The 25,496-nt window shown below is 27.1% G+C and overlaps 1 protein-coding gene across 1 annotated transcript in view; it reads left to right on the top strand.

Annotated features, from left to right (window-relative positions):
* Positions 1 to 666: 666 nt before the first annotated feature.
* Positions 667 to 25,496, top strand: part of LOC142236168 (uncharacterized) — a 403,759-nt gene continuing 378,929 nt past the window's right edge. The window contains exon 1 of the mRNA XM_075307430.1: positions 667 to 3,245. Coding sequence (XP_075163545.1) covers positions 828 to 3,245 — 2,418 coding nt within the window. The 5' untranslated portion in view covers positions 667 to 827. The remainder of the gene's footprint in view (positions 3,246 to 25,496) is intronic.

Here is a 25,496-nt window from a genome sequence, read left to right on the forward strand (position 1 = left end):
TAAAAATTACTCTAATTTTCCTAAACTTCTAATACATATATATCGAGCGATAAATCATAAATAAACTTTTGCGAAGTTTCCTCAAAATTGTTTCACATGTAAATGTTTCCCATATTTGTTTACTAAAATTGTGTTCCACCCTAGTGCATTAGCCAACTTAAAATTTGGGTCTATAGATTGTGTAAAAGTCTATCAAATTCTGTCCACATCGAGTGATATTTAAATGTATGTATTTGGGACAAACCTTTATATATAGCACCCAATACATTTGACGGATATGATATGGTATCGAAAAGTTAGATCTACAAAGTGGTGCAGGGTATAATATAGTCGGCCCCGCCCGACTGTAGGCTTTCCTTAATTGTTTTTATTTTATTTTAATTTAATTGATTTTGTTTCGTAATTGCAGCAAATTTCATAAAATTTCAAGAAATTGGAAACTATGACAAGAGAAAAAAATCTAAAAACTAAAACAAACTAAAGCCAAATGAGTTATGCTAGAAGAAAATTACAAATTAAAATTTTTCAAATAAAATTAAAAGTGATGTGGAGCAAGTAAAAAAAATTTCAATTTTTAGAAAATCTTGTATCTCCAATTGGAGGAAAAAATTTGAATTTTGAGAAAATGTTGTGTCTCGATTTGAAGGTGAAAATGTTCAAAATTTATTTAACCAAAACATATCAATCAAGCGATATAATTCATATTGGATTATGGAATAAAATAAACTAAAAGACAAAAAATCCTTAAGGTCCTCTAAGGACTGCGATTTAAGGAAACACAACAAGAACCGTAGTCAATTGAAAAAAAATAAAAGGATTCTCTGGTAATGTCTCAAATGTCCTTATATGAGGCCGCGGGGCCACCAACATCCTTGACAAAACAAATGCTGATGCAAAAGCAGGCGCCGTCAACAAATTGCAACACACAACATTTCATACACACAGCTCTGAATGAGCCTCAAGTTCGATTGCAGCCGTCAGCAGCAGCAGCAGCACCACCACCACCGACTGTTTCCAACCCATCTTCATCTGCATCACCACATGGCAACAACACCAACTATGTCCAATTACAAGCCCAACAATTACTGAAGCTTCCCACGATTAAGGAATATCATCAGCATCATTTGCTAAAAAAGCTGGCCTCGGGGAAGACCAACAAGGATGCTAGCGGTAGTGGTCACAAATTGAAATTTACCAAAGTCCTTTCGTTGTCAGCTCAATCGTTAAGTAATCGTTTGGGTGTTGGAGGCGGTGGCGGTAGTGGTAGTGGTAAAAAATCCAAAGGCAAATGTAATGGCGGTATGAGTAGTAACACCGCATCACCGGGTCGTCATGTTTCCACAGCCCCAATGTATACTCCACCGCCAACACGACGGTGCAATACTATGCATCATACACCGCAAGTAAGAAAGACTTTTAAGACTTTGCAACAATTGGAAAGGCAAAAATTGGAGGCACGTCGAGCCCTAGGTGGCGGTGGCGGTGGCGGTGGTGAGTTACAGGTGACTAGGACTTTGCATCGTATAGCGGGTACTCACAAGACCTATTGGAAATATGGTATAAATTCAACAGCCAATTCAATAGTGCAGCAACAGCAGCAACAACAAATCAAACAACAACAACAGCAACACCATCAATTACAACAACAAAGACCATCTTTATTAAAACATCGCAGTTTAACATCCGATTTAGAATCGTATACCTCAGATGAATTGGATTCCGATGAAATTACCGCTCGTATAAAAGATCTCGAAATCGACCAAAGTCCTGAGCCGCCCACTCTCAATTTACAAGCCAGCGAGGAGGAAGCTTTAGGGGACTTTGATGATTCGGCCACAGATGTGGGTTCTTGTACGGTACCCTTGGCCTCGGATTCCATAGAAATGATGAATTTAATGTTATCCGCTGCCCAGACAGCTGTGATTACTCAACCCCCACAACAATCACCAGCAGCATCAACAGCATCGGCATCGGCATCAGCGTCACCACCACCACCACCGGATATAACAGTGACAGATGCGTTTAATGCCAGACTCTCAAATACAGCAACTAAAGCCAATGCAGCAGCCGCCGCTGCAGCAGCAGCATCATTTGCCGTAGGCATCAATGATTCAAGCCATTTTCCAAAATATTTCACTCTGGGCCATCGCCACTATAGCAGCTATGCAAGTGAGCATGAAGATGGCGAAGGACCCGAAGGAGATGAGTATGAACGTGGCGGTATATTTTCCCCATCCCCTTTGGATTTCTTAGCCGGTTACCATCCTCCTCAAATACATGGCGAAGAGGAAACTGTTGCTTATACAGCTTTTCATAAACTCTCCAGGCGTAAAAGCTTCTCAGGAGAAAAAATGAGAGGCCATTCATTACAGCGTAATGTTAAGGCTATTTACTCTGACACAGACTCATCGAATGTTAATCAACAGGCTAGCCCTGTTAATGTGGATGTTGTTGCTGATGACGCTGTTAACAACAGAGTACTAGCTCGTAATGTTACACCGGGCAGTAATCGTCATTTATCTCGTAATTATGTTAACAACAACAGATCTCTGTTGAAATCTTCTTCCCTAGATGTGCCACACTCGGGCTCCATATCGGCGGCTATACCATATCCCATGGATTTTAATATAAGCAATAACACACACACAACGATTATTACCGCAAATCCTCTAATAACACATTTGAAAAATTCCTCCAGCCACAAAACTCAGTCGCAGTCGGCTTCGCAGTCACAGTCATCAACATCCACAAATGCCAAACAGTTAAAAACTTCTCAACAAGTAAAACAAAAGCTATTGACACCAGCTGCTTTGATTTTCTCAGGAACTTCAGTTCCATCTTCAGGCCTACATTTGAAGGATATAAATTCCCGTAGCCCCATGGCCGCCTCACGTTCCTCAAACCAACAACAACAACAACAACAACAGTTGCAACAATTGTCACCAGCCAGTATGGTTTGTTCGACCGATGATGAACTAGTAGCCTATCAACAGCATTTAAGTCAACAGTTCCATCAGCATCAGCATCTGTTGCAAGATCAACAGCAAACCACCACACAGCATCCTGCTCAACATGGTCATGCACATCCGCATACTCGCATGGCCTTTGATTTGTGTGCCAATGGAGATTTGTGTACAGCCGGCATGGCATCCTCATTGATTATCGATGATGAACTGGAAGAGCATATCAAACAGTGTTCCTGTTCCTGCAATCACATGGGCTATGGCAATTCAATGGATTATCAGGTGAGTTGAGTAATGAAAGAGATTTTGTATAAAAAAAAAAATAATAATAAGCGAATAATAACATAACACATAAAAAAGGGATATATTTTTTAATTTTATTATTATAAAAATAAAATTTTGAGAAAAATTTCTATAGAAATAAAATTTGCAACAATTCCCTAAAGAAATAAAAATTTCTATAAAAATAAAAATTTGATGGAAAATTCTGTTAAAATTTTATTATATCTTAAAGAATTAAAATTTTCAAACAATTGCACCAAAAATAACATTTTTACAAAATTTTCTATAGAAATAAAAGTTTGACAAAATTATCCATAGAAATAAAATTTTGTCAAAATTTCTTATAGAAACCAAACTTTTAACAAAATTTTCTATAACAATAAAATTTTGACAGAATTTTCTATATTAATAAACTTTTGACAAAATTTTCTATAGAAATAAAATCTTGACAAAAATTTGTATAGAAATAAAATTTTGACTAAATTTTCTATAAAAGTAAAATTTTGACAGAACTTTCTAGAGAAATAAAATTTTGACAGAAATTTTTCTATAGAGATAAAATGTTTGTTTGTCATTGTTGGTTTCTCTTCAATCATTATTGTTGTTTTTGATTTCAGCTTAAAACCATGCATTGACTAAACTACAAGTGTAGCATAATCAACAGAGGAAAAAGTATGCTAGTCAAATTAATTTGGGCAAAGTCCTATAGACTGCAAGATGGTTGGATGAACAGCTACTTCGCAATTACCACATTCCTCATCAGCATCCTCTAATTGCAGCAAAACTATCAACCAATTAACATATCAGAAAATAGAAAATTTTATTTCTCTAGAAAATCTTGTTTTTTTCTATTAAATTTTGTCAAAATTTTATTTCGATAGTGAATTGTTCCAAAATTTTATTCCATTAAAAAATTTTGTCAAAATTTTATTTCCATGGAAAATTTTGTGAAATTTGTATTTCCATAGAAAATGTTACTAAAATTTTATTTTTATAGGAAATTTTCTCAGATTTTTTTTTCAATATAAAATTGTGTCAAAATTTTATTTCTATAGAATATTTTTCTCAAAATAGTATTTCTGTACCCAATTTCCTCAAAATTTTATTTCTCAAAATGTTATTTGTTTCGAAAATTTTCTCAAAACTTTATTTCTATAGAAATTTTTGTCAAAATTTTATTTCTATAGAAATTTTGTCAGAATTTTATTTCTATAGAAAATTTTCTTAAATTCTTATTTTTATAGAAAATTTTCTTATAGAAATAAGATTTTGAGAAAATTTTCTATAAGAATAAAATTTGACAAAAATTTTTCTATAGAAATAAAATTTTGAGAAAATTTTCTATAGAAATAAAATTTGTAGAAAATTTTCTACAGAAATATAATTTTGAGAAAATTTTCTATAAATATAAAATTTTGACAAACTTCCTTATAGAAATAAAATTTTGCCAAATTTTTGATAGAAATAAAATGTTGACAGAAATAACATTTTATGAAAATTTTTATAAAAATAAAATTTTGTAAAAGTAAAAAAAAAATCTATAAAACTAAAATTTTTACAGAATTTTCTAGAAAAATAAAATTTTCTATAGAAATTAGACGTTGAGAAAATTTTCTATAGAAAAAAAAATTTGAGAAAATTTTCTATAGAAGTAAAAGTTTGACAAAATTGTCTATAGAAATAAAATTGTGACAAAATTTCTATAGAAATAAAATTTTGAGAAAATTTTTTTAATTGCTACAGAAAATTTTATCAAACTTTTATTTCTATAGAAAATTTTGTTTCTTCTATTAAACTTTGTCAAAATTTTATTTCGATAGTGAATTGTTCCAAAATTTTATTCTATTAAAAATTTTGTCAAAATTTTATTTCCATGGAAAATTTTGTCAAATTTGTATTTCCATAGAAAATTTTACCAAAATTTTATTTCTATAGAAAATTTGCTCATAATTTTTTTTCAATATAAAATTGTGTCAAAATTTTATTTCTATAAACTATTTTTCTCAAAATAGTATTTCTGTACCCAATTTCCTCAAAATTTTATTTCTCAAAATGTTATTTGTTTCGAAAATTTTTTCAAAACTTTATTTCTATAGAAATTTTTGTCATTTATATAGAATTTTATTTCTATAGAAAATTTTCTTAAATTCTTATTTTTATAGAAAATTTTCTTATAGAAATAAGATTTTGAGAAAATTTTCTATAAAAATAAAATTTGACAAAAAATTTTCTATAGAAATAAAATTTTGAGAAAATTTTCTATAGAAATAAAATTTGGAGAAAATTTTCTACAGAAATAGAATTTTGAGAAAATTTTCTATAAATATAAAATTTTGACAAAATTTTTGATAGAAATAAAATGTTGACAAAATTTTCTACAGAAATAACATTTTATGCAAATTTTTATAAAAATAAAATTTTGTAAAAGTAAAACAAACAAAAATTCTATAAAAATGAAATTTTTACAAAATTTTCTAGAGAAATAAAATTTTCTATAGAAATAAGACGTTGAGAAAATTTTCTATAAAAATAAAATTTTGACAGAAAATATTTATAGAAATAAAATTTTTACAAAATTTTCTATAGAAATAAAAGCTTGACAAAATTGTCTATAGAAATAAAATTGTGACAAAATTTCTATAGAAATAAAATTTTGAGAAAATTTCTTTGTACTGCTATAGAAAATTTTGTCAAAATTTTATTTCTATAGAAAATTTTTGCAAAATTTTATTTTTATAGAAAATTTTTGCAAAATTTTATTTCTCTAGAAAAATTTTTAAAAATGTTATTTTTATAGATTTTTTAAATTTATTTCTATACAAAATTTTATTTTAATAAAAATTTTCGTAAAATGTTATTTTATAGTAAATTTTTATTTCTATAGAAAATTTTCTCAAAGTTTTACTTCTATAGAAAATTTTCTCAAAATTTGATTTCCATAGAAAATTTTGTCAAAATTTTATTTCTGTAGAATTTTCTCAAAATTTTATTTCTATACACAAATTTCTCAACATTTTATTTCTATAAAAATTTTTCTAAAAATTTTTGTATGTATAGAAAATTCTATCAAAATTTTATTTCTATAGAAAATTTTTCCAAAATTTTATATCTCCAGAAAATTTTTTAAAAATTTTATTTTTATAGATTTTTTTAAATTTATTTCTCATTTTTATGAAAATTTTCATAAAATGTATATTATAGCAAGTTTTTATTTCTATAGAAAATTTTCTCAAAGTTTTACTTCTATAGTTATTTCTATAAAAATTTTGTCAGAATTTTATTTCTATAGAAAATTTTCTTATAGAAATAAGACTTTGAGAAAATTTTCTATAAAAATAATATTTTGACAAAAAGTTTTCTATAGAAATAAAATTTTGAGAAAATGTTCTATAGAAATAAAATTTGGAGAAAATTTTCTACAGAAATAGAATTTTTAGAAAATTTTCTATGAAAATAAAATTTTACAGACGTCCTTATAGAAATAAAATTTTGACAAAATATTTGATAGAAATTAAATTTTTGTCAAAATTTTGTACAGAAATATAAAAAATATAAAAAACATATTTTGTAAAAGTAAAAAAAAAATCTATAAAATAAAAATTTTATGAAAATTTGTATAAAAATAAAATTTTGTATAGAAATAAATAAAAAAAAATTCTGTCAAAATTTTATTTCTATAGAAAATTTTCTCAAAGTCTTATTTCTATAGAAAATTTTATTTCTCTAGAAAATTTTGTAAAAATTTTATTTTTATATATTTTTTTTTTACTTTTACAAAATTTGTTTTTTATAAAAATTTTCATAAAATGTTATTCTGTACAAAATTTTGACAAAAAAAAAAATTTGACAAAATTTTGTACAGAAATAACATTTTATGAAAATTTTTATAAAAAACAAATTTTGTAAAAGTAAAAAAAAAAAAATCTATAAAAATAAAATTTTTACAAAATTTTCTAGAGAAATAAAATTTTCTATAGAAATAAGACTTTGAGAAAATTTTCTATAGAAATAAAATTTTGACAGAATTTTTTTTATTTATTTCTATACAAAATTTTATTTTTATACAAATTTTCATAAAATGTTATTATATAGTAAATTTTTATTTCTATAGAAAATTTTGTCAAAATTTTATTTCTATCGAAAATTTTCTCAAAATTTTATTTCTATACAGAAATTACCCAACATTTGATTTCTAGAGAAATTTTTCTAAAAATTTTTGTATGTATAGAAAATTCTATCAAAATTTTATTTATATAGAAAATTTTGTCAAAGCTTCATAACAATGTCACCTACATGCCTGGTTTTAGTATTGGCTAACAACGTGGTCTAATATTATGGGAGAATTTATGAAGTCTATTTTGGATTTTGTTTGAATGCTAACTAATTATTTGTGGAATACCCTTCGCTTATGTTTTTTTGTAGATACTTCCCTTTATTCCTCATTTCCAAGTCCTGACTATTTACTGAAATACATGCCAATGTCCGGTGACCAAAAATTGTTGTAACAATAACGACATGTTACTGTGGCTATCTAATCTTGGCCATTGTCCATTTAGTTTTCCTACAAGCAAATCGTGGTGACGTCCATACATGTGTACATTAGATAGGGTCGCGAAAAAAAGTTCATGCAGTCACCCCCCAGTTTTGTAGCATATTTGAAGACAATTTCAGAACACTAAAAGTTTTTTTTTTTCGTGCACCCTACGACCCCCCGAAATGCAATTTACTGTACTGTGTCGTCATTTGAAGTCCGATCGAAAAGAAACGCATATCGTTGTTCATGGTTGATCAGTGGCTATATTTCGTGCATTGGTCATTTTTGACTCCGACGTCAAATTTGATTTTTAATTTTTTTATTTCGCTTCGTATACCCCTATGATGCCCATTTCTTATAACCATTATAAAGATCTTATCAAAATATGAAACTTTTGCTTTGGAAGTATTTAATTATATTCATAAACAAAAAAGTTACAGAGATTTTAAAAAGTCAATAGGTCACCCTACACCATCAAATAGCTTTTGCTGTGTTGTCATGATATCCGATCGAAACCACATGCACATCGTTATTCACATCTACGAAATTAATTTGAAAGGTATTTAATATACACAAACTGTTTATCTGTAAATTTCTAACCGTATCATTGTATACATACTCGTTGTGTGCACTACGGCATTTTCTGCGTTATGCAAAGTTCTTGTGTTTTTGCTTGAACAACTTGAGAGCCTACTGTTTTAAAATCTAACAATCAATCTAACAATAAAAGTAAGTGGTAACGGAATTGTGGAAAATTACGAAGATCGTTATGCTGCTTACACATTGGTTAAATTTCTGCCTTTCAACATCTGACTACGCCGTATTTTTTTTTGCGTTTTCTTGTCATCTTCACAATGGTGAGCAATGTTGTCACATGAGTAAATACTTTAAACAAGAAAATATTAGATTAGATTTGAATTTGATTTGAGTACATTTCATGTTTATTAATTGTACAATTTTATTATGCGGCTAACAACTTTTTAGAATTAATTTATAACAAATCCTGTCTAGAATCAAGTTTACTATGTTGTTGGCGACTTTTAATTTTGGATATTATATAACCCAATCGTTTATCGTCTGTAACATGATTAGTAGATTCATTTTTAACACTTGCGGTGCCTGCTTTCTTTAAATATAAAAGGAATTCAATAACTTGATGATTTGTTGGTAATTTAGTTTTGTCGATAACCCGAGCTTCGAATTTCATTTTGTTTTCACTTTTTTTAAATACTATCAACAGCCTTCTCTCACAAAAATATGGACAGACTTAAGAAATCATGTAGCGAAAGTGTTTGTTAGATTTTTTGCTAGAACAATTTGAGAGCCTACTGTTCTCAAATTGTTCTAGCAAAAACACATGCACTTTGCATAACGCAGAAAATGCCGTAGTGCACACAACGAGTATGTATACAATGATACGGTTAGAAATTTACAGATAAACAGTTTGTGTGTATTAAATACCTTTCAAATTAATTTCGTAGATGTGAATAACGATGTGCATGTGGTTTCGATCGGATATCATGACAACACAGCAAAAGCTATTTGATGGTGTAGGGTGACCTATTGACTTTTTAAAATCTCTGTAACTTTTTTGTTTATGAATATAATTAAATGCTTCCAAAGCAAAAGCTTCATATTTTGATAAGATCTTTATAATGGTTATAAGAAATGGGCATCATAGCGGTATACGAAGCGAAATAAAAAAATTAAAAATCAAATTTGACGTCGGAGTCAAAAATGACCAATGCACGAAATATAGCCACTGATCAACCATGAACAACGATATGCGTTTCTTTTCGATCGGACTTCAAATGACGACACAGCACAGTAAATTGTATTTCGGGGGGTCGTAGGGTGCACGAAAAAAAAAAGTTTTCGTGTTCTGAAATTGTCTTCAAGTATGCTACAAAACTGGGGGGTGACTGCATCAACTTTTTTTTTTGCCTTAGGCCGTGACCCTACCTAGTGTACATGTTACTGCTATTTCTGTTTGGGACATGAAATTGCTATTCCTGATGCCTGATGTCCGGCCGTGGGTTACAAGGTTATTGCTATGCTATGGCAAATCATATGCAATTGTTGTAAATAGGATGTGACTATTTCTGGAATGTATCCTTGGATATTATTCACAGAAAGGCCTGGTGTTTAGAACAACAGTGGTGGCAAAAAATGAAAATTAGAAATAGAGGGAAAATTTTCATCTTCAGTTGAGAAGGTATTCCAAAATGTTGGCCTCTGTGGTCATATGAATTTGAATCTGGCGAAAGATATATCTATATGAGAGCTAAATCTAAATCTGAACAGATTTTTTTTCCAAATTCAATAGGGTTCTGTTCTGACCCAAACTACATAATTGTGTCAAATTTTATGTCGTTTGCTCTTGCTGTGTTAAAGTTTGATCACAAACATGGGTTAACACACAGACAGACGGACGGACGGACATAGATTGTCAGAGCATTATTGTCAGTTCCGCAGAGTGGTGTAGGGTATTGAATCAACTAATTTTGTGATTTTTTTCTTTTTGCTCTTGCAAGAAGTCAGATCACTATGAGTTTTTCTTGTTTTTGATTATTTATTTATTTATTATTAAGTTACAATTGAAATTGATAACTTAAATGGCTTAATGGCTATGACAACTAAGGTCTTAAGCTCACAAGGTGTATTTATTACATTTACTCTTTGTTGTTTTTGATTAACTGTCACAAGTGTCCACTTTCTCCCATTGTATTGTCGACCACTATGCCATAGGTCTATGATTTCCTTAAGTCCCCTTTGTGTACGTGGTAACAACTACATGACAGATGTCCTTGTTCGAGGTTGGAGCACATATGCGTGCGTGTACATGTGAATACATAGCAAATACACAAGCAAACACATTGTTCAAATACTGTGAAATATTAAAATTTTATTTCTATAGAAAATTTTATTTCTATAGAAAATTTTGTCAAAATTGTTTTTCTATAGAAAATTTTGTCAAAATTGTATTTCTATAGGAAATTTATTTCTATAGAGAAGTTTGTCAAAAGTTTATTTCCATAGAAAATTTTGTTAAAATTTTATTTCTATCGAAAATTTTCTCCAAATTTTGATTTCTATAGAAAATTTTCTCCAAATTTTTATTTCTATAGAAAATTTTGTCAAAATTTTATTTCTTTAGAAAATTTTGTCAAAATTTTATATCTTTAGAAAATTTTCTCAAAATTTTGTTTCTATAGAAAATTTTTTCAAACATGTATTTCTATAGAAAATATTGTCAAAATTTTATTTTTATAGAAAAATATCTTAAAAATGTTGTTCTATAGAAAATTTTTTCAAAAATCTATTTCTACAAAAAATATTGTCACAATTTTATTTCTATAGAAAATTATCTTAAACATGTTTTTCTATAGAAAATTTTGTCAAAATTTTATTTCTTTAGAAAATTTTTTCAAATATGTATTTCTATAGAAAATATTGTTAAGATTTTATTTCTATAGACAATTTTGTCAAAATTTTATTTCTATAGAACATTTTCTCAAATTGTATTTTGTGGGAAATTTTGTGAAAATGTTATTTCTATAGAGAAATTTGTCAAAAATTTATTTCTATAGAAAATTTCGTTAACATTTTATTTCTATAGAAAATTTTCTCAGAATTTTGTTTCTATAGACAATTTTCTCAAAAAGGTATTTTTATAGAATTTTTTTTCAAAAATTTATTTCTATAGAAATTTTTGTCAAAATTTTATTTCCATTGAAAATTTTGTCAACACTGTATTTCTGTAGAAAATATTATTAAGATTTTATTTCTATAGAAAATTTTGTCAAAATTTTATTTCTATAGAAAATTTTCTTAAAAATGTTGTCCTATAGATTTTTTTAAATGTATTTCTATATATTTAATGTATTTCTGTATTTGTTAAAATTTTATTTCTATATAAAATTTAGTCAAAATTTTATTTCTATAGAACATTTTCTCAAATTGTATTTTATGGGAAATTTTGTGAAAATGTTATTTCTATAGAGAAATTTGTTAAAAATTTATTTCTATAGAACATTTCGTTAACATTTTATTTCTATAGAAACTTTTCTCCAAATTTTTATTTCTATAGAAAATTTTGTCAAAATTTTATTTCTTTAGAAAATTTTCTCAAAATTTTGTTTCTATAGACAATTTTCTCAAAAAGGTATTTTTATAGAAATTTTTTTCAAAAATTTATTTCTATAGAAAATTTTGTCAAAATTTTATTTCCATAGAAAATTTTGTCAAAACTGTATTTCTGTAGAAAATATTGTTAAGATTTTATTTCTATAGAAAATTTTGTCAAAATTTTATTTCGATAGAAAATTTTCTTAAAAATGTTTTTCTATAGAAATTTTTTTTCAAAAATGTATTTATATACAACATTTTGTTAAAATTTTATTTCTATAGAAAAATTTTTTAAAAATGTTTTTCTATAGAAAAATTTTTTAAAAATGTATTTCTATAGAAAATATTGTTAAGATTTTATTTCGAAAGAAAATTTTGTCAAAATTTTATTTGTATAAAAATTTTGTTAAGTGCCTCTTAGTTGGAGAGAAATATTTTACTAAATCTACCATAACCTTAAGAGTTCTACCAATCGCCTGCCACAAGTGTACTTCTATATAAAATTGTTATAACATTTTATTTCTATAGTAAATTTTGCCAAAATGTTATTTCTATAGAAAATTTTATTTCTATTTTATTTCAAAAATTTTATTTCTATAGTAAATTTTGCCAAAATTTTATTTCTATAGAAAATTTTATTTCTATTTTATTTCAAAAATTTTATTTCTATAGAAAGTTTTCTTAAAAATTTTATTTCTATAGAAAATTTTCTTAAAAATGTTTTTCTATAGAAAATTTTGTCAAAATTTTATTTCTATAGAAAATTTTCTTAAAATTTGTTTTCTATAGAAAATTTTTTTAAGATTTTATTTCCATAGAAAATTCTCTCCAAATTTTATTTTTATGAAAATTTGTTAAGTACCTCTTAGTTGGAGAGGAATATTTTACTAAATCTACCATAACGTTAAGAGTTCTACCAATCTTCTGCCAAAATTGTATTTTATTTCTATTCAAAATTTTCTTAAAAATGTTTTTCTATAGAAAATTTTTTCAAAAATGTATTTCTATAGAAAATATTGTTAAGATTTTATTTCTATAGAAATTTTTTAAAAAAAAAAAAAAAATTATTTCTATAGAACATTTTCTTAAAAATGTTTTTCTATAGAAAATTTTTTCAAAAATGTATTTCTATAGAAAATATTGTTAAGATTTTATTTCTATAGAAATTTTTTTTCAAAAATTTATTTCTAAAGAATATTTTCTTAAAAATGTATTTCTATAGAAAATTTTGTTAAGATTTTATTTCTATAGAAAATTTTGTCAAAATTTTATTTCTAAAGAAAATTTTTTCAAAAATTTATTTCTATAGAAAATATTGTCAACATTTTATTTCTATAGAAATTTTTCTTAAAAAAGTTTTTCTATAGAAAACAACATTTTATTTCTATAGAACATTTTCTTAAAAATGTATTTCTATAGAAAATTTTGTTAAGATTTTATTTCTATAGAAAATTTTGTCATAATTTTATTTCTATAGAAAATTTTCTCAAAAATTTATTTCTATAGAAAATTTTCTCAAATTTTGTTTCTATAGAAAATTTTGTCAAAATTTTATTTCTATAGAAAATTGTGTCAAAATTTTTTTTTCTATAGAAAATTCTGTCAAAATTGTATTTTATAGGAAATTTTGTGAAAATTTTATTTCTATAGAGAAGTCTGTCAAAAATTTATTTCTATAGAAAATTTCGTTAACATTTTATTTCTATAGAAAATTTTCTCCAAATTTTAATTTCTATAGAAAATTTTGTCAGTGATGTTTGTACGAATTTATGTCGGCAAAATCCGTAAACCTTTTTGCGGAAGGTTCAAGTGTGGTTTATTGTTGGGTTTAATGAACTGCCTGAATTGATTCTGATAATTGGTTGATAGTTTTGCTGCAAGTAGGGGATGCTGATGAGGAATGTGGTAATTCCGAAACGTGCGCCCATCCAACCATCTTGCAGTCTATAGGGCATTGTCCAAATAAATTTGACAAACATTCTTTTCCTCTGTTGGTTAAGCTACACTTGTAGTTTAGCCAATGTATGGTTTTAAGCTGCAATAGAAACAACAACAATGCTTAAAGAACAAAACCAACAATAACAAAACAAAGCGAATGAAAGAATTTTTTGTTTTTAGAAAATTTTCTCAAAATTTTGTTTCTATAGAAAATTTTCTCAAAAAGGTATTTTTATAGAAATTTTTTTCAAAAATTTATTTCTATAGAAAATGTTGTCAAAATTTTATCTCCATAGAAATGTTTGTCAAAACTGTATTTCTGTAGAAAAAATTATTAAGATTTTTTTTCTATAGAAAATTTTCTTAAAAATGTTTTTCTATAGAAAAATTTTTTTGTAAATGTTTTTCTATATAAAATTTTGTTAAGATTATATTTCTATAGAAAATTTTGTCAAAATTTTATTTCTATAGAAAAATTTCTTAAAAATGTTTTTCTAAAGAACATTTTTTTGAAAATGTAGTTCTATAGAAAATTTTTTTAAGATTTTATTTCTAAAGAAAATTTTGTCAAAATTTTATTTCTATAGAAAATTTTCTTAAAAATGTTTTTCAATAGAAAATTTTTTTAAAAATATATTTCTATATAAAATTTTGTTAAGATTTTATTTCTATAGAAAATTTTGTCAAAATTTTATTTCTATAGAAAATTTTCTTAAAAATGTTTTTCAATAGAAAATTTTTTTAAAAATGTATTTCTATAGAAAATTTTGTTAAGATTTTATTTTTATAGAAAATTTTGTCAAAATATTATTTCTATCGAAAAATTTCTTAAAAATGTTTTTCTATAGAATTTTTTTTTAAAAATGTATTTCTATAGAAAATTTTGTTAAGATTTTATTTTTATAGAAAATGTTGTCAAAATTTTATTTGTATGAAAATTTTGTCAAGTGCCTCTTAGTTGGAGAGGAATATTTTACTAAATCTACCATAACCTTAAGAGTTCTACCAATCGTCTGCCAAAAGTGTATTTCTATATAAAATTGTTATAAAATTTTATTTCTATAGTAAATTTTGCCAAAATTTTATTTCTATAGAAAATTTTATTTCTATTTTATTTCAAAATTTTATTTCTATAGAAAATTTTGACAAAATTTTATTACAATAGAAAATTTTATTTCTATAGAAAATTTTGTCAAAATTTTGTTTCTATAGAAAATTTTCTTAAAATTTGTTTTCTATAGAAAAATTTGTTAAGATTTTATTTCTATAGAAATTTTTCTCCAAATTTTATTTTTATGAAAATTTGTTAAGTACCTCTTAAGAGTTCTACCAATCTTCTGCCAAAATTGTATTTCTATATAAAATTGTTATAAAAGTTTATTTCTATAGAAAATTTTGCCAAAAAATATTTGTATAGAAAATTTTATTTCTATAGAACATTTTGTCAACATTTTATTTCTATAGAAAATTTTGCCAAAATTTTATTTCTATAGAAAATTTTGTCAAGATTTTTTTCTATAGAAAATTTTGTCAAAATTTTATTTCTATAGAAAATTTTGTTAAGATTTTATTTCTATAGAAAATTTTTTCCAAATTTTATTTTTATGAAAATTTGTTAAGTACCTTTATGGTTAGCGGGGAATATTTTACTAAATCTACCATAACCTTAAGAATTCTACCAATCTACCATTTTTGGAAGAATTCTAGCAATCTTTGAATTCAAGTAAACAGTTTTTTGTTGTGTGTTTTGTTTTGTGTTAAATGTTTGTATGATTTCACATGCGTATAGTTTTACTATGCAATACAATTTCCATACAAATCTGCTTATTTTAGTTCTGAGACAATGTACAAAGAGAATTTTACATACATACACATGCATGTGTATTCTTAAAATGTTACTCCTTGAATTGTGGAGCTTCTCAATATACTGTGCGAGTGTGATGTTTTGTTAGGAGGGGTGAAGTTTCTTTCAAATGCATTGTTAGAAATAAATGCATACATAAACACCCATTCAGGCAGTTAGTATGTTTTATACTCATTCATTTGTTTTCATTGAGCAATTGAGTGAGCGAGAGATAGAGAGACAGGGAAACAGAGAGCATATGCATGAATATCAGAGATGAAGGAAACATTTTTATACACTATATCACTCTGTGGAACAGTTAAGTTAGTGCATAGGTTTGCCTCAGCCAGAAAGAGAAGAGATAGGCACATTGTGTTTTTGGAAATTATGCTCAGGGACGCCCTATGAGCACCGTTTCCACTCTAGCCAAAAACAATCTACCAAAATTTGGAGAAAAATCTACCAAAAAAACTAAAGAAATTTGTTCCAGGTATTGTGTAAATTATGTGTCCCGAAAATTACGATGCATAGGTTTTCATATTAGGTCAATAATTTTTTCGGTATATGATTGAAGAAATTTCAATTAAATTGGATCAATTAATTTCGTGATTGAAGCAAAAAAAAAAAAATGTTTCTCTGTGGAGAATGCATTCATAGCTACTGAAAGACACTCAACAGAAACAAATGGAAAGTCCAACAGTCATTTTTCCCTTAACCCCTTATGGGTATTATGTTACAACTTTTCCGTCTTCATATCCCCTCGCAAAAAAAAAATCCATTACTTTGGATTATTTTAAAATAACACCATATACGATTATATCTAACTCAAACTCTAAAGCAAACTATCCTCAATACACGCCCACATTTACACAAGCTTAAATCGTGAGGGACTAAGTGCCGTGCATACAAGACAGCAAAAAACAAAAACACACACACACAAAACAAATCTCTCATACAAAGTGAAAGAAACTAAAACGTTTACAACGACAACAAAAAACTCGAACCATGTAAATAAAACTGTAAGTAGTACTACACGCATATTAGCTAGTTGGGCTCGTTTGATGTAGCCTCCATGATGTAGTGTTGCCAACTACACCTAAAAAAAAAAAACTTTACTACGATAAAAAAAAAAACAGGGAACCCACCAGAAATGATTATTTTAGTTAATTTTAGAAAAAACAAGTATATACGGCCGTAAGTTCGGCCAGGCCGAAGCTTATGTACCCTCCATCATGGATTGCGTAGAAACTTCTTCTAAACACTGGCATCCAGAATCGAATTACTTAAGTTCGGTATCGCTTGCCGATGGCAAGGTATCTTAAAACCTCCTAACACCATCTTCTAAATTGTATGTAAGTTCATACGTGGTATATATTAAATCAAAAAAGATCGATCCAATACGTATATAATTCAGTTTGACAAAGTACACACATAGAAAATTTCATTAAAATTGAGCCAACGAAATTTTTTCATTGATATAACGAAAATTTTTCATTAATACAATGAAATAAATCGTTAATAGCAGGAAACGTTACGTTGATTAACAGAAAATTCGTTATAATAACTAAAAATTTCGTTGTATTAACGAATTTGGTTCATTGGCTAATTTTTAATGAAACATTTCGTTAATATAACGAAACTTTTTCTATCAGTGTAGACATACAATTTTGACAAAATTTTCTACCGAAATAAAATTTTAACAAAATTTTCTATAGAAATAAAATTTTCACAAAATTTTCTATAGAAATAAAAATTTTGACAAAATTTTCTATAGAAAGAAAATTTTGACAAAAATTTCTACAGAAATAAAATTTTAACAAAATTTTCTATAGAAGTAAACTTTTGACAAAATTTTCTATAGAAATAAAATCTTGGTAGATTATTTTTGGCTCGAGTGGCAACCATGATTATGAACCGAATAAAATTTGAACAAAATTTTCTATAGAAATAAAATTTTGACAAAATTTTCTATAGAAATAAAATTTTGGTAGATTATTTTTGCCTCTAGTGGCAACTATGATTATAAACCGATATGGACCAATTTTTGTGTGATTGGACCAATTTTGGTATGGTTGTTAGCGACCATATACTAACACCACGTTCCTAATTTGAACCGGATCGGATGAATTTTGCTCCTCCAAGAGGCTTCGGAGGTCAAATGTGGAGAACGTTTTATATGGGGGCTATATATAATTATGGACCGATATGAACCAATTCTGGCACGGTTGTTAAAGATCATATACTAACACCATGTTCCAAATTACAACCGGATTGGATGAAATTTGCTTCTCTTGGAGACTTCGCAACCAAATCTGGGGATCGGTTTATATGGGGGCTACATATAATTATGAACCGATGTGGACCAATTTTTGCATGGTTGTTAGAGACCATATACCAATATCAAGTACCAAATTTCAGGCGGATCGGATGAAATTTGTTTCTCTTTGTGGCTCCGCAAGCCAAATCTGGGGATCGGTTTATATGGGGCCTATATATAATTATGGACCGATGTGGACCAATTTTTGCATTGTTATTAGAGACCATATAACAATATCATGTACCAAATTTCAGGCGGATCGGATACAATTTGGTTCTCTTTGAGGCTCCGCTATATATAATTATGGACCGATGTGGACCAATTTCTGCATGGTAGTTAGAGACCATATTCCAACACCATATACCAAATTTCAGCCGGATCGGATGAGATTTGCTTCTCTTTTAGGCTCCGCAAGCCAAATCTGGGGACCGGTTTATATGCGGGCTATATATAATTATGGACCGATGTGGACCAATTTTTGCATGGTTGTTAGAGACCATATAGCAACACCATATACCAAATTTCAGCCGGATCGGATGAAACATGCTTCTGTTAGAGGCTCCACAAGCCAAATCTGAGGGTCCCTTTATATGGGGGCTATACGTAAAAGTGGACCGATATGGCCCATTTTCAATACCATCCGACCTACATCAATAACAACTACTTGTACCAAGTTTCAAGTCGATAGCTTGTTCCGTTCGGAAGTTAGCGTGATTTCAACAGACGGACGGACATGCTCAGATCGACTCAGAATTTCACCACGACCCAGAATATATATACTTTATGGGGTCTTAGAGCAATATTTCGATGTGTTACAAACGGAATGACAAAGTTAATATACCCCCCATATCCTATGGTGGAGGGTGTAATAAGTATATACTTTTCGGCTTTAGTGAAATATAGGGTTCATTTTTTATACCCTCCATCATAGGATGGGGGTATATTAACTTTGTCATTCCATTTGTAACACATCGAAATATTGCTCTAAGACCCCATAAAGTATATATATATTCTGGGTCGTGGTGAAATTCTGAGTCGACCTAAGCATGTCCGTCCGTCCGTCCGTCCGTCTGTTGAAATCACGATAACTTCCGAACGAAACAAGCTATCGACTTGAAACTTGGCACAAGTAGTTGTTATTGATGTAGGTCGGATGGTATTGAAAATGGGCCATATCGGTCCACTTTTACGTATAGCCCCCATATAAAGGGACCCTCAGATTTGGCTTGTGGAGCCTCTAACAGAAGCATATTTCATCCGATCCGGCTGAAATTTGGTATATGGTGTTGGTATATGGTCTCTAACAACCATGCAAAAATTGGTCCACATCGGTCCATAATTATATATAGCCCCCATATAAACCGATACCCAGATTTGGCTTGCGGAGCCTCTAAGAGATGCAAATTTCATCTGATCCGGCTGAAATTTCGCACATGGTGTTGGTATATGGTCTCTAACAACCATGCAAAAAGTGGTCCACATCGGTCCATAATTATATATAGCCCCCATATAAACCGATCCCCAGATTTGGCTTGCGGAGCCTCAAAGAGAAGAAAATTTCATCCGATCCGGCTGAAATTTGGTACATGATGTTGGTATATGGTCTCTAACAACCATGCAAAATTGGTCCATATCGGTCCTTAATTATATATAGCCCCCATATAAACCGATCCCCAGATTTGGTTGGGGAGCCTCTAAGAGAAGCATATTTCATCCGATCCGGCTGAAATTTGGTACATGATGTTGGTATATGGTCTCTAACAATCATGCAAAAATTGGTCCACATCGGTCAATAATTATATATAGCCCCCATATAAACCGATCCCCTGATTTGGCTTGCGGAGCCTCAAAGAGAAGCAAATTGCATCCGATCCGGCTGAAATTTGGTACATGGTATTGGTATATGGTCTCTAACAACCGTGTAAAAATTGGTCTACATCGGCCCTTAATTATATATAGCGCCCATATAAACCGATCCCCAGATTTGGGTTGCGGAGCCTCAAAGAGAAGCAAATTTCATCCGATCCGCCTGAAATTTGGTACTTGATATTGGTATATAGTCTCTAACAACCATGCAAAAATTGGTCCACATCGGTTCATAATTATATATAGCCCCATATAAACTGATCCCCAGATTTGGCTTGCGAAGTCTCCAAGAGAAGCAAATTTCATCCAATCCGGTTGTAATTTGGAACATGGTGTTAGTATATGATCTTTAACAACCGTGCCAGAATTGGTCCATATCGGTCCATAATTATATATAGCCCCCTTATAAAACGTTATCCAGATTTGACCTCCGGAACCTTTTTCATCATTTCATCCGATCCGCCTGAAATTTGGTACTTGATATTGGTATATAGTCTCTAACAACCATGCAAAAATTGGTCCACATCGGTTCATAATTATATATAGCCCCCATATAAACCGATCCCCAGATTTGGCTTGCGAAGTCTCCAAGAGAAGCAAATTTCATCAAATCCGGTTGTAATTTGGAACATGGTGTTAGTATATGATCTTTAACAACCGTGCCAGAATTGGTCCATATCGGTCCATAATTATATATAGCCCCCATATAAAACGTTATCCAGATTTGACCTCCGGAACCTCTTGGAAGAGCAAAATTCATCCGATCCGGTTCAAATTAGGAACGTGGTGTTAGTATATTGTCGCTAACAACCATACCAAAATTGGTCCAATCACACAAAAATTGGTCCATATCGGTTTATAATCATAGTTGCCACTAGAGGCAAAAATAATCTACCAAAATTTTATTTCTATAGAAAATTTTGTCAAAATTTTATTTCTATAGAAAATTTTGTTCAAATAATCTACCAAGATGTTATTTCTATAGAAAATTTGTCAAAAGTTTATTTCTATAGAAAATTTTGTTAAAATTTTATTTCTGTAGAAATTTTTGTCAAAACTTTCTTTCTATAGAAAATTTTGTCAAAATTTTTATTTCTATAGAAAATTTTGTTAAAATTATATTTCTGTAGAAAATTTTGTCAAAATTTTATGTCTACTTTGTCAAACTGAATTACATACGTATTGGATCGATCTTTTTTGATTTAATATATACCACGTATGGACTTACATACAGTTTAGAAGACGGTGTGAGGAGGTTTTAAGATACCTTGCCATCGGCAAGCGTTATCGCAACTTAAGTAATTCGATTGTGGATGGCAGTGTTTAGAAGAAGTTTCTACGCAATCCATGATGGAGGGTACATAAGCTTCGGCCTGGCCGAACTTACGGCCGTATATACTTGTTTTTTGATTGTAGGATCCAAAGACTTTGATCTTCCCTTAAGGATTTTGGTAGGAGGATTCCGAAGGTTTTTTATAATAGATAGATTTAAACTCCTGAGTCGATCCAGCCCTTGGTGTCCATCAGTCCGTCCGTCCATGTATTTGATGTTCGCAGGATTCCGGTCGCAATTATTAATCGATATTGATGAAATTTTGTATAGGGTGTTGTTTTTTTATAGAATTTGAACAACTTCAGATGGCATAAAAATGTTAGTCTAGAGTATGGTGCAGGTTATAATATAGTCGGCCTTGCTCGACTTTAGATTTTCCTTCCCTGTTATTTTTTAAGATTATCATCCAAAATATGAAATACTTTCCTCATCGTGTATTGATAAATTTGTATTTAACTTTATTATGGAATACCCCATATATTAGTACATTTAATGCTTTGGAGTATATATATATGGCTGGGTGTTTTAAGTACTTGTACAAATAATGCCCCAACAAATTTTCCATTTCGTTGAAAAAAAAAAAAACACCGAGAAGAAACATAACGGAACCACACCCTCCCCATCCCCGCGCCCAACCCCTCGCAAAACAAGAGGACAATAACATACAACAAACAAAGGTCCTTAGACCATTAGATATTTGTTTTTTGGTTTGGTCTTTTATGAACTCTCTCATCATCCTACATGGAATCCTGTGTATTGTGTATTTACATCAAGATTTTGTCATAAAATGTTTATATTTTTGTTTATTGTCCTTAAGTAGGGTTTTTTTTTACTTATTTCAATTTAGTTTCACATGTTGACCCTCGCCTTCCATGCAAAAAGGACAAGAGTTTTACAGAGAGCAATATCCTGAGAGTAATAACTACAATGCATATGAGTATGATGATGGTCATAGTGATGATGGCAATACGAATAATGGCATATGACAAATGTCATCTACGCATGAAAGACATTTAAGTTAAGGTTTCCTTAAAGCTTAAATGCTTGTGTGTGAGAGAGAGAGAAAAAATATCAATAAATGGTTTTCCAATAAGTCAAAGAAAAAATGCATTTGTTTGGACATACATTCAACATTTTACCAAAAACAAAACTAAAAAAATATTTTTTCAAAATTTTATTTTTATAGAATATTTTTGCAAAACTTTAATTCTATAGAAAAATTTCTGAAAATTTTATTTCTATAGAAAATTTTGTCAAAATTTTATTTCTATAGAAAATTTTGTCAAAATTTTATTTCTATAGAAAATTTTGTCAAAATTTTATTTCTATAGAAAATTTTGTCAAAATTTTATTTCTTTAGAAAATTTTCTGAAAATTTCATTTCTCTAGAAAATTTCCTGAAAATTCTATTTCTATAGAAAATTTTGTAAACATTTTTTCTGTAGAAAAATTTTGTTAAAATTTTGTTTCTATAGAACATTTTTTGAACATTTCATTTCTATAAAAAATTTTTTGAAAGTTTTTTTTTCATAGAAATTTTTTTGAAAATGTTATTTCTATAGAACAATTTCCGGAAATTTTATTTCTATAGAAAATGTTCTAAAAATTTAATTTTTATAGAAAATTTTATCAAAATTTTATTTCTATAAAAAATTTTATTTCTAAAGAAAATTTTGCTAAAATTTTATTTCTATAGAAAATTTTGCTAAAATTTTATTTCTATAGAAAATTTTGTCAAAATTTTATTTCTATAGAAAATTTTGTCAAAATTTTATTTCTATAGAAAATGTTGTCAAAATTTTTTTTCTATACAAAATTTAGTCAAAATTTTATTTCTATAGAAAATTTTGTCAAAATTTTATTTCTATAGAAAATTTTGTCAAAATTTTATTTCTATAGAAAATTTTGTCAAAATTTTATTTCTATAGAAAATGTTGTCAAAATTTTTTGTTCTATAGAAAATTTTGTCAAAATTTTATTTCTATATAAAATTTTGTCAAAAATTTTATTCTATACAAAATTTTGTCCAAATTTTATTTCCATAGAAAATTTGGCAAAATTTTATTTCTATAGGAATTTTTGTGCAAAATTTTATTTCAACATTTCATTTCTAAAAACAAAAAAATTAAAAATTTTATTTCTAAAGAAAATTTTTTTCAAACTTTATTTTTATAGAACATTTTCGGAATACTATGTTTCTATAGAAATGTTTATTTCTATAGAACATTTTTTCAATAGTTTATTCTTATGGAAAATTTTGTCAAAATTTTATTTCTACACAAAATGTTGTCAAACTTTTATTCTTATAGAAAATTTTATCAAAATTTTATTTCTATAGAAATTTTTTTATGAATGTTTCTATAGAAAATTTCATCAGCATTTTATTTCTATAGAAAATTTTATCAAAATTGTATTTCTATAGATTTTTTTTATGAATGTTTCTATAGAAAATTTTGTCAAAATTTTATTTCTATAGAAAATGTTGTCAAAATTTTTTTTCTATAGAAAATTTTGTTAAAATTTTATTTCTAAATAAAATTTGTCAAAATTTTATTCTATACAAAATTTTGGCCAAATTTTATTTCCATAGAAAATTTGGCAAAATTTTATTTCTACAGGAATTTTTTTGCAAAATTTTATTTCAACATTTCATTTCTAAAAACAAAAAATTAAAAATTTTATTTCTAAAGAAAATTTTTTTCAAACTTTATTTTTATAGGACATTTTCGGAATACTATGTTTCTATAGAAATGTTTATTTCTATAGAACATTTTTTCATTAGTTAATTTTTATGGAAAGTTTTGTCAAAATTTTATTTCTACACAAAATGTTGTCGAACTTTTATTCTTATAGAAAATTTTATTTCTATAGAAATTTTTTTATGAATGTTTCTATAGAAAATTTTATCAACATTTTATTTCTATAGAATTTTTTTTTATGAATGTTTCTATAGAAAATTTTGTCAAAATTTTTTTTCTCTAGAAAATTTTGTCAAAATTGTATTTCTCTAGAAAATTTTGTCAAATATTTGTTTGTATAGAAAATTTTGTCAAAATATTATTTCTATAGAAAATTTTGTTAAAAATTTATTTCTATAGAAAATTTTGTCAAAACTTTATGTCTATAGAAAATTTTCTCAAAAAAAAAATATAGAAAATGTTTGCAAAATTTTATTTCTATAAAAAATTTTCTCCAAAAAATTTTTTATAGAAAATTTTGTCAAAATTTTATTTCTATATAAAATTTCTTCAAAATGTTATATCTATAGAAAATTTTCTCAAAATTTTATTTTTTATAGAAAATTCTGTCAAAATTTTATTTCTATATAAAATTTTTTTCTATAGAAATTTTTTTTATATAGAAAATTTTGTCAAAATTTTATTTCTATAGAAAATTTTGTCAAATTTTTATTTCTATAGAAAGTTTTATCAAAATTTTATTTCTATAAAAAATTTTGTTAAAAATTTATTTCTATAGAAAATTTTGCCAAAATTTTATTTCTATAGAAAATTTTGTCAAAATTTTTTTTTCTATAGAAAATTTGGTCAAAATTTTATTTCTATAGAAGATTTTGTCAAAATTTCATTTCTATAGAAAGTTTTATCAAAATTTTATTTCTATACAAAATATTGTCCAAAATTTATTTCTTTAGAAAATTTTGTCAAAATTTTATTTTTATATAAAATTTCTTCTAAATGTTATATATATAGAAAATTTTGTCAGCATTTTATTTCAATAGAAAATTTCTCAAAATTTTTATTTTTTATAGAAAATTTTGTCAAAATTTTATTTCTTTAGAAAATCGTTCCAAAATTTTATTTCTATAGAAAATTTTGTCAAAATTTTATTTCTCTATAAATTTTATTTCTCTAGAAATAGAAAATTTTCTCCAAAAAAAAAAAAAAATTTATAGAAAATTTTGTCAAAATTTTATTTCTATATAAAATTACTCCAAAATGTTATATTTTGTCAATATTTTATTTCAATAGAAACTTTTATCAAAATTTTATTTTTTATAGAAAATTTTGTCAAAATTTCATTTCTATAGAAAATTTTGTCAAAATTTTATATCTATACAAAATTTTGCCAAAATTTTATTTCTATATAAAATTTCTTCAAAATGTTATATCTATAGAAAATTTTGTCAATATTTTATTTCAATAGAAAAGTTTTTCAAAATTTTATTTTTTATAGAAAATTTTGTCAAAATTTTATTCCTATAGAAAATTTCGTCAAAAGTTAGTTTTTATAGCAAATGTTGGCAAAGTTTTATTTCTTTAGAAGATTTTGTC

Source organism: Haematobia irritans, chromosome 4, assembly GCF_050003625.1.
Source record: "Haematobia irritans isolate KBUSLIRL chromosome 4, ASM5000362v1, whole genome shotgun sequence".
Lineage (NCBI taxonomy): Eukaryota > Metazoa > Arthropoda > Insecta > Diptera > Muscidae > Haematobia > Haematobia irritans.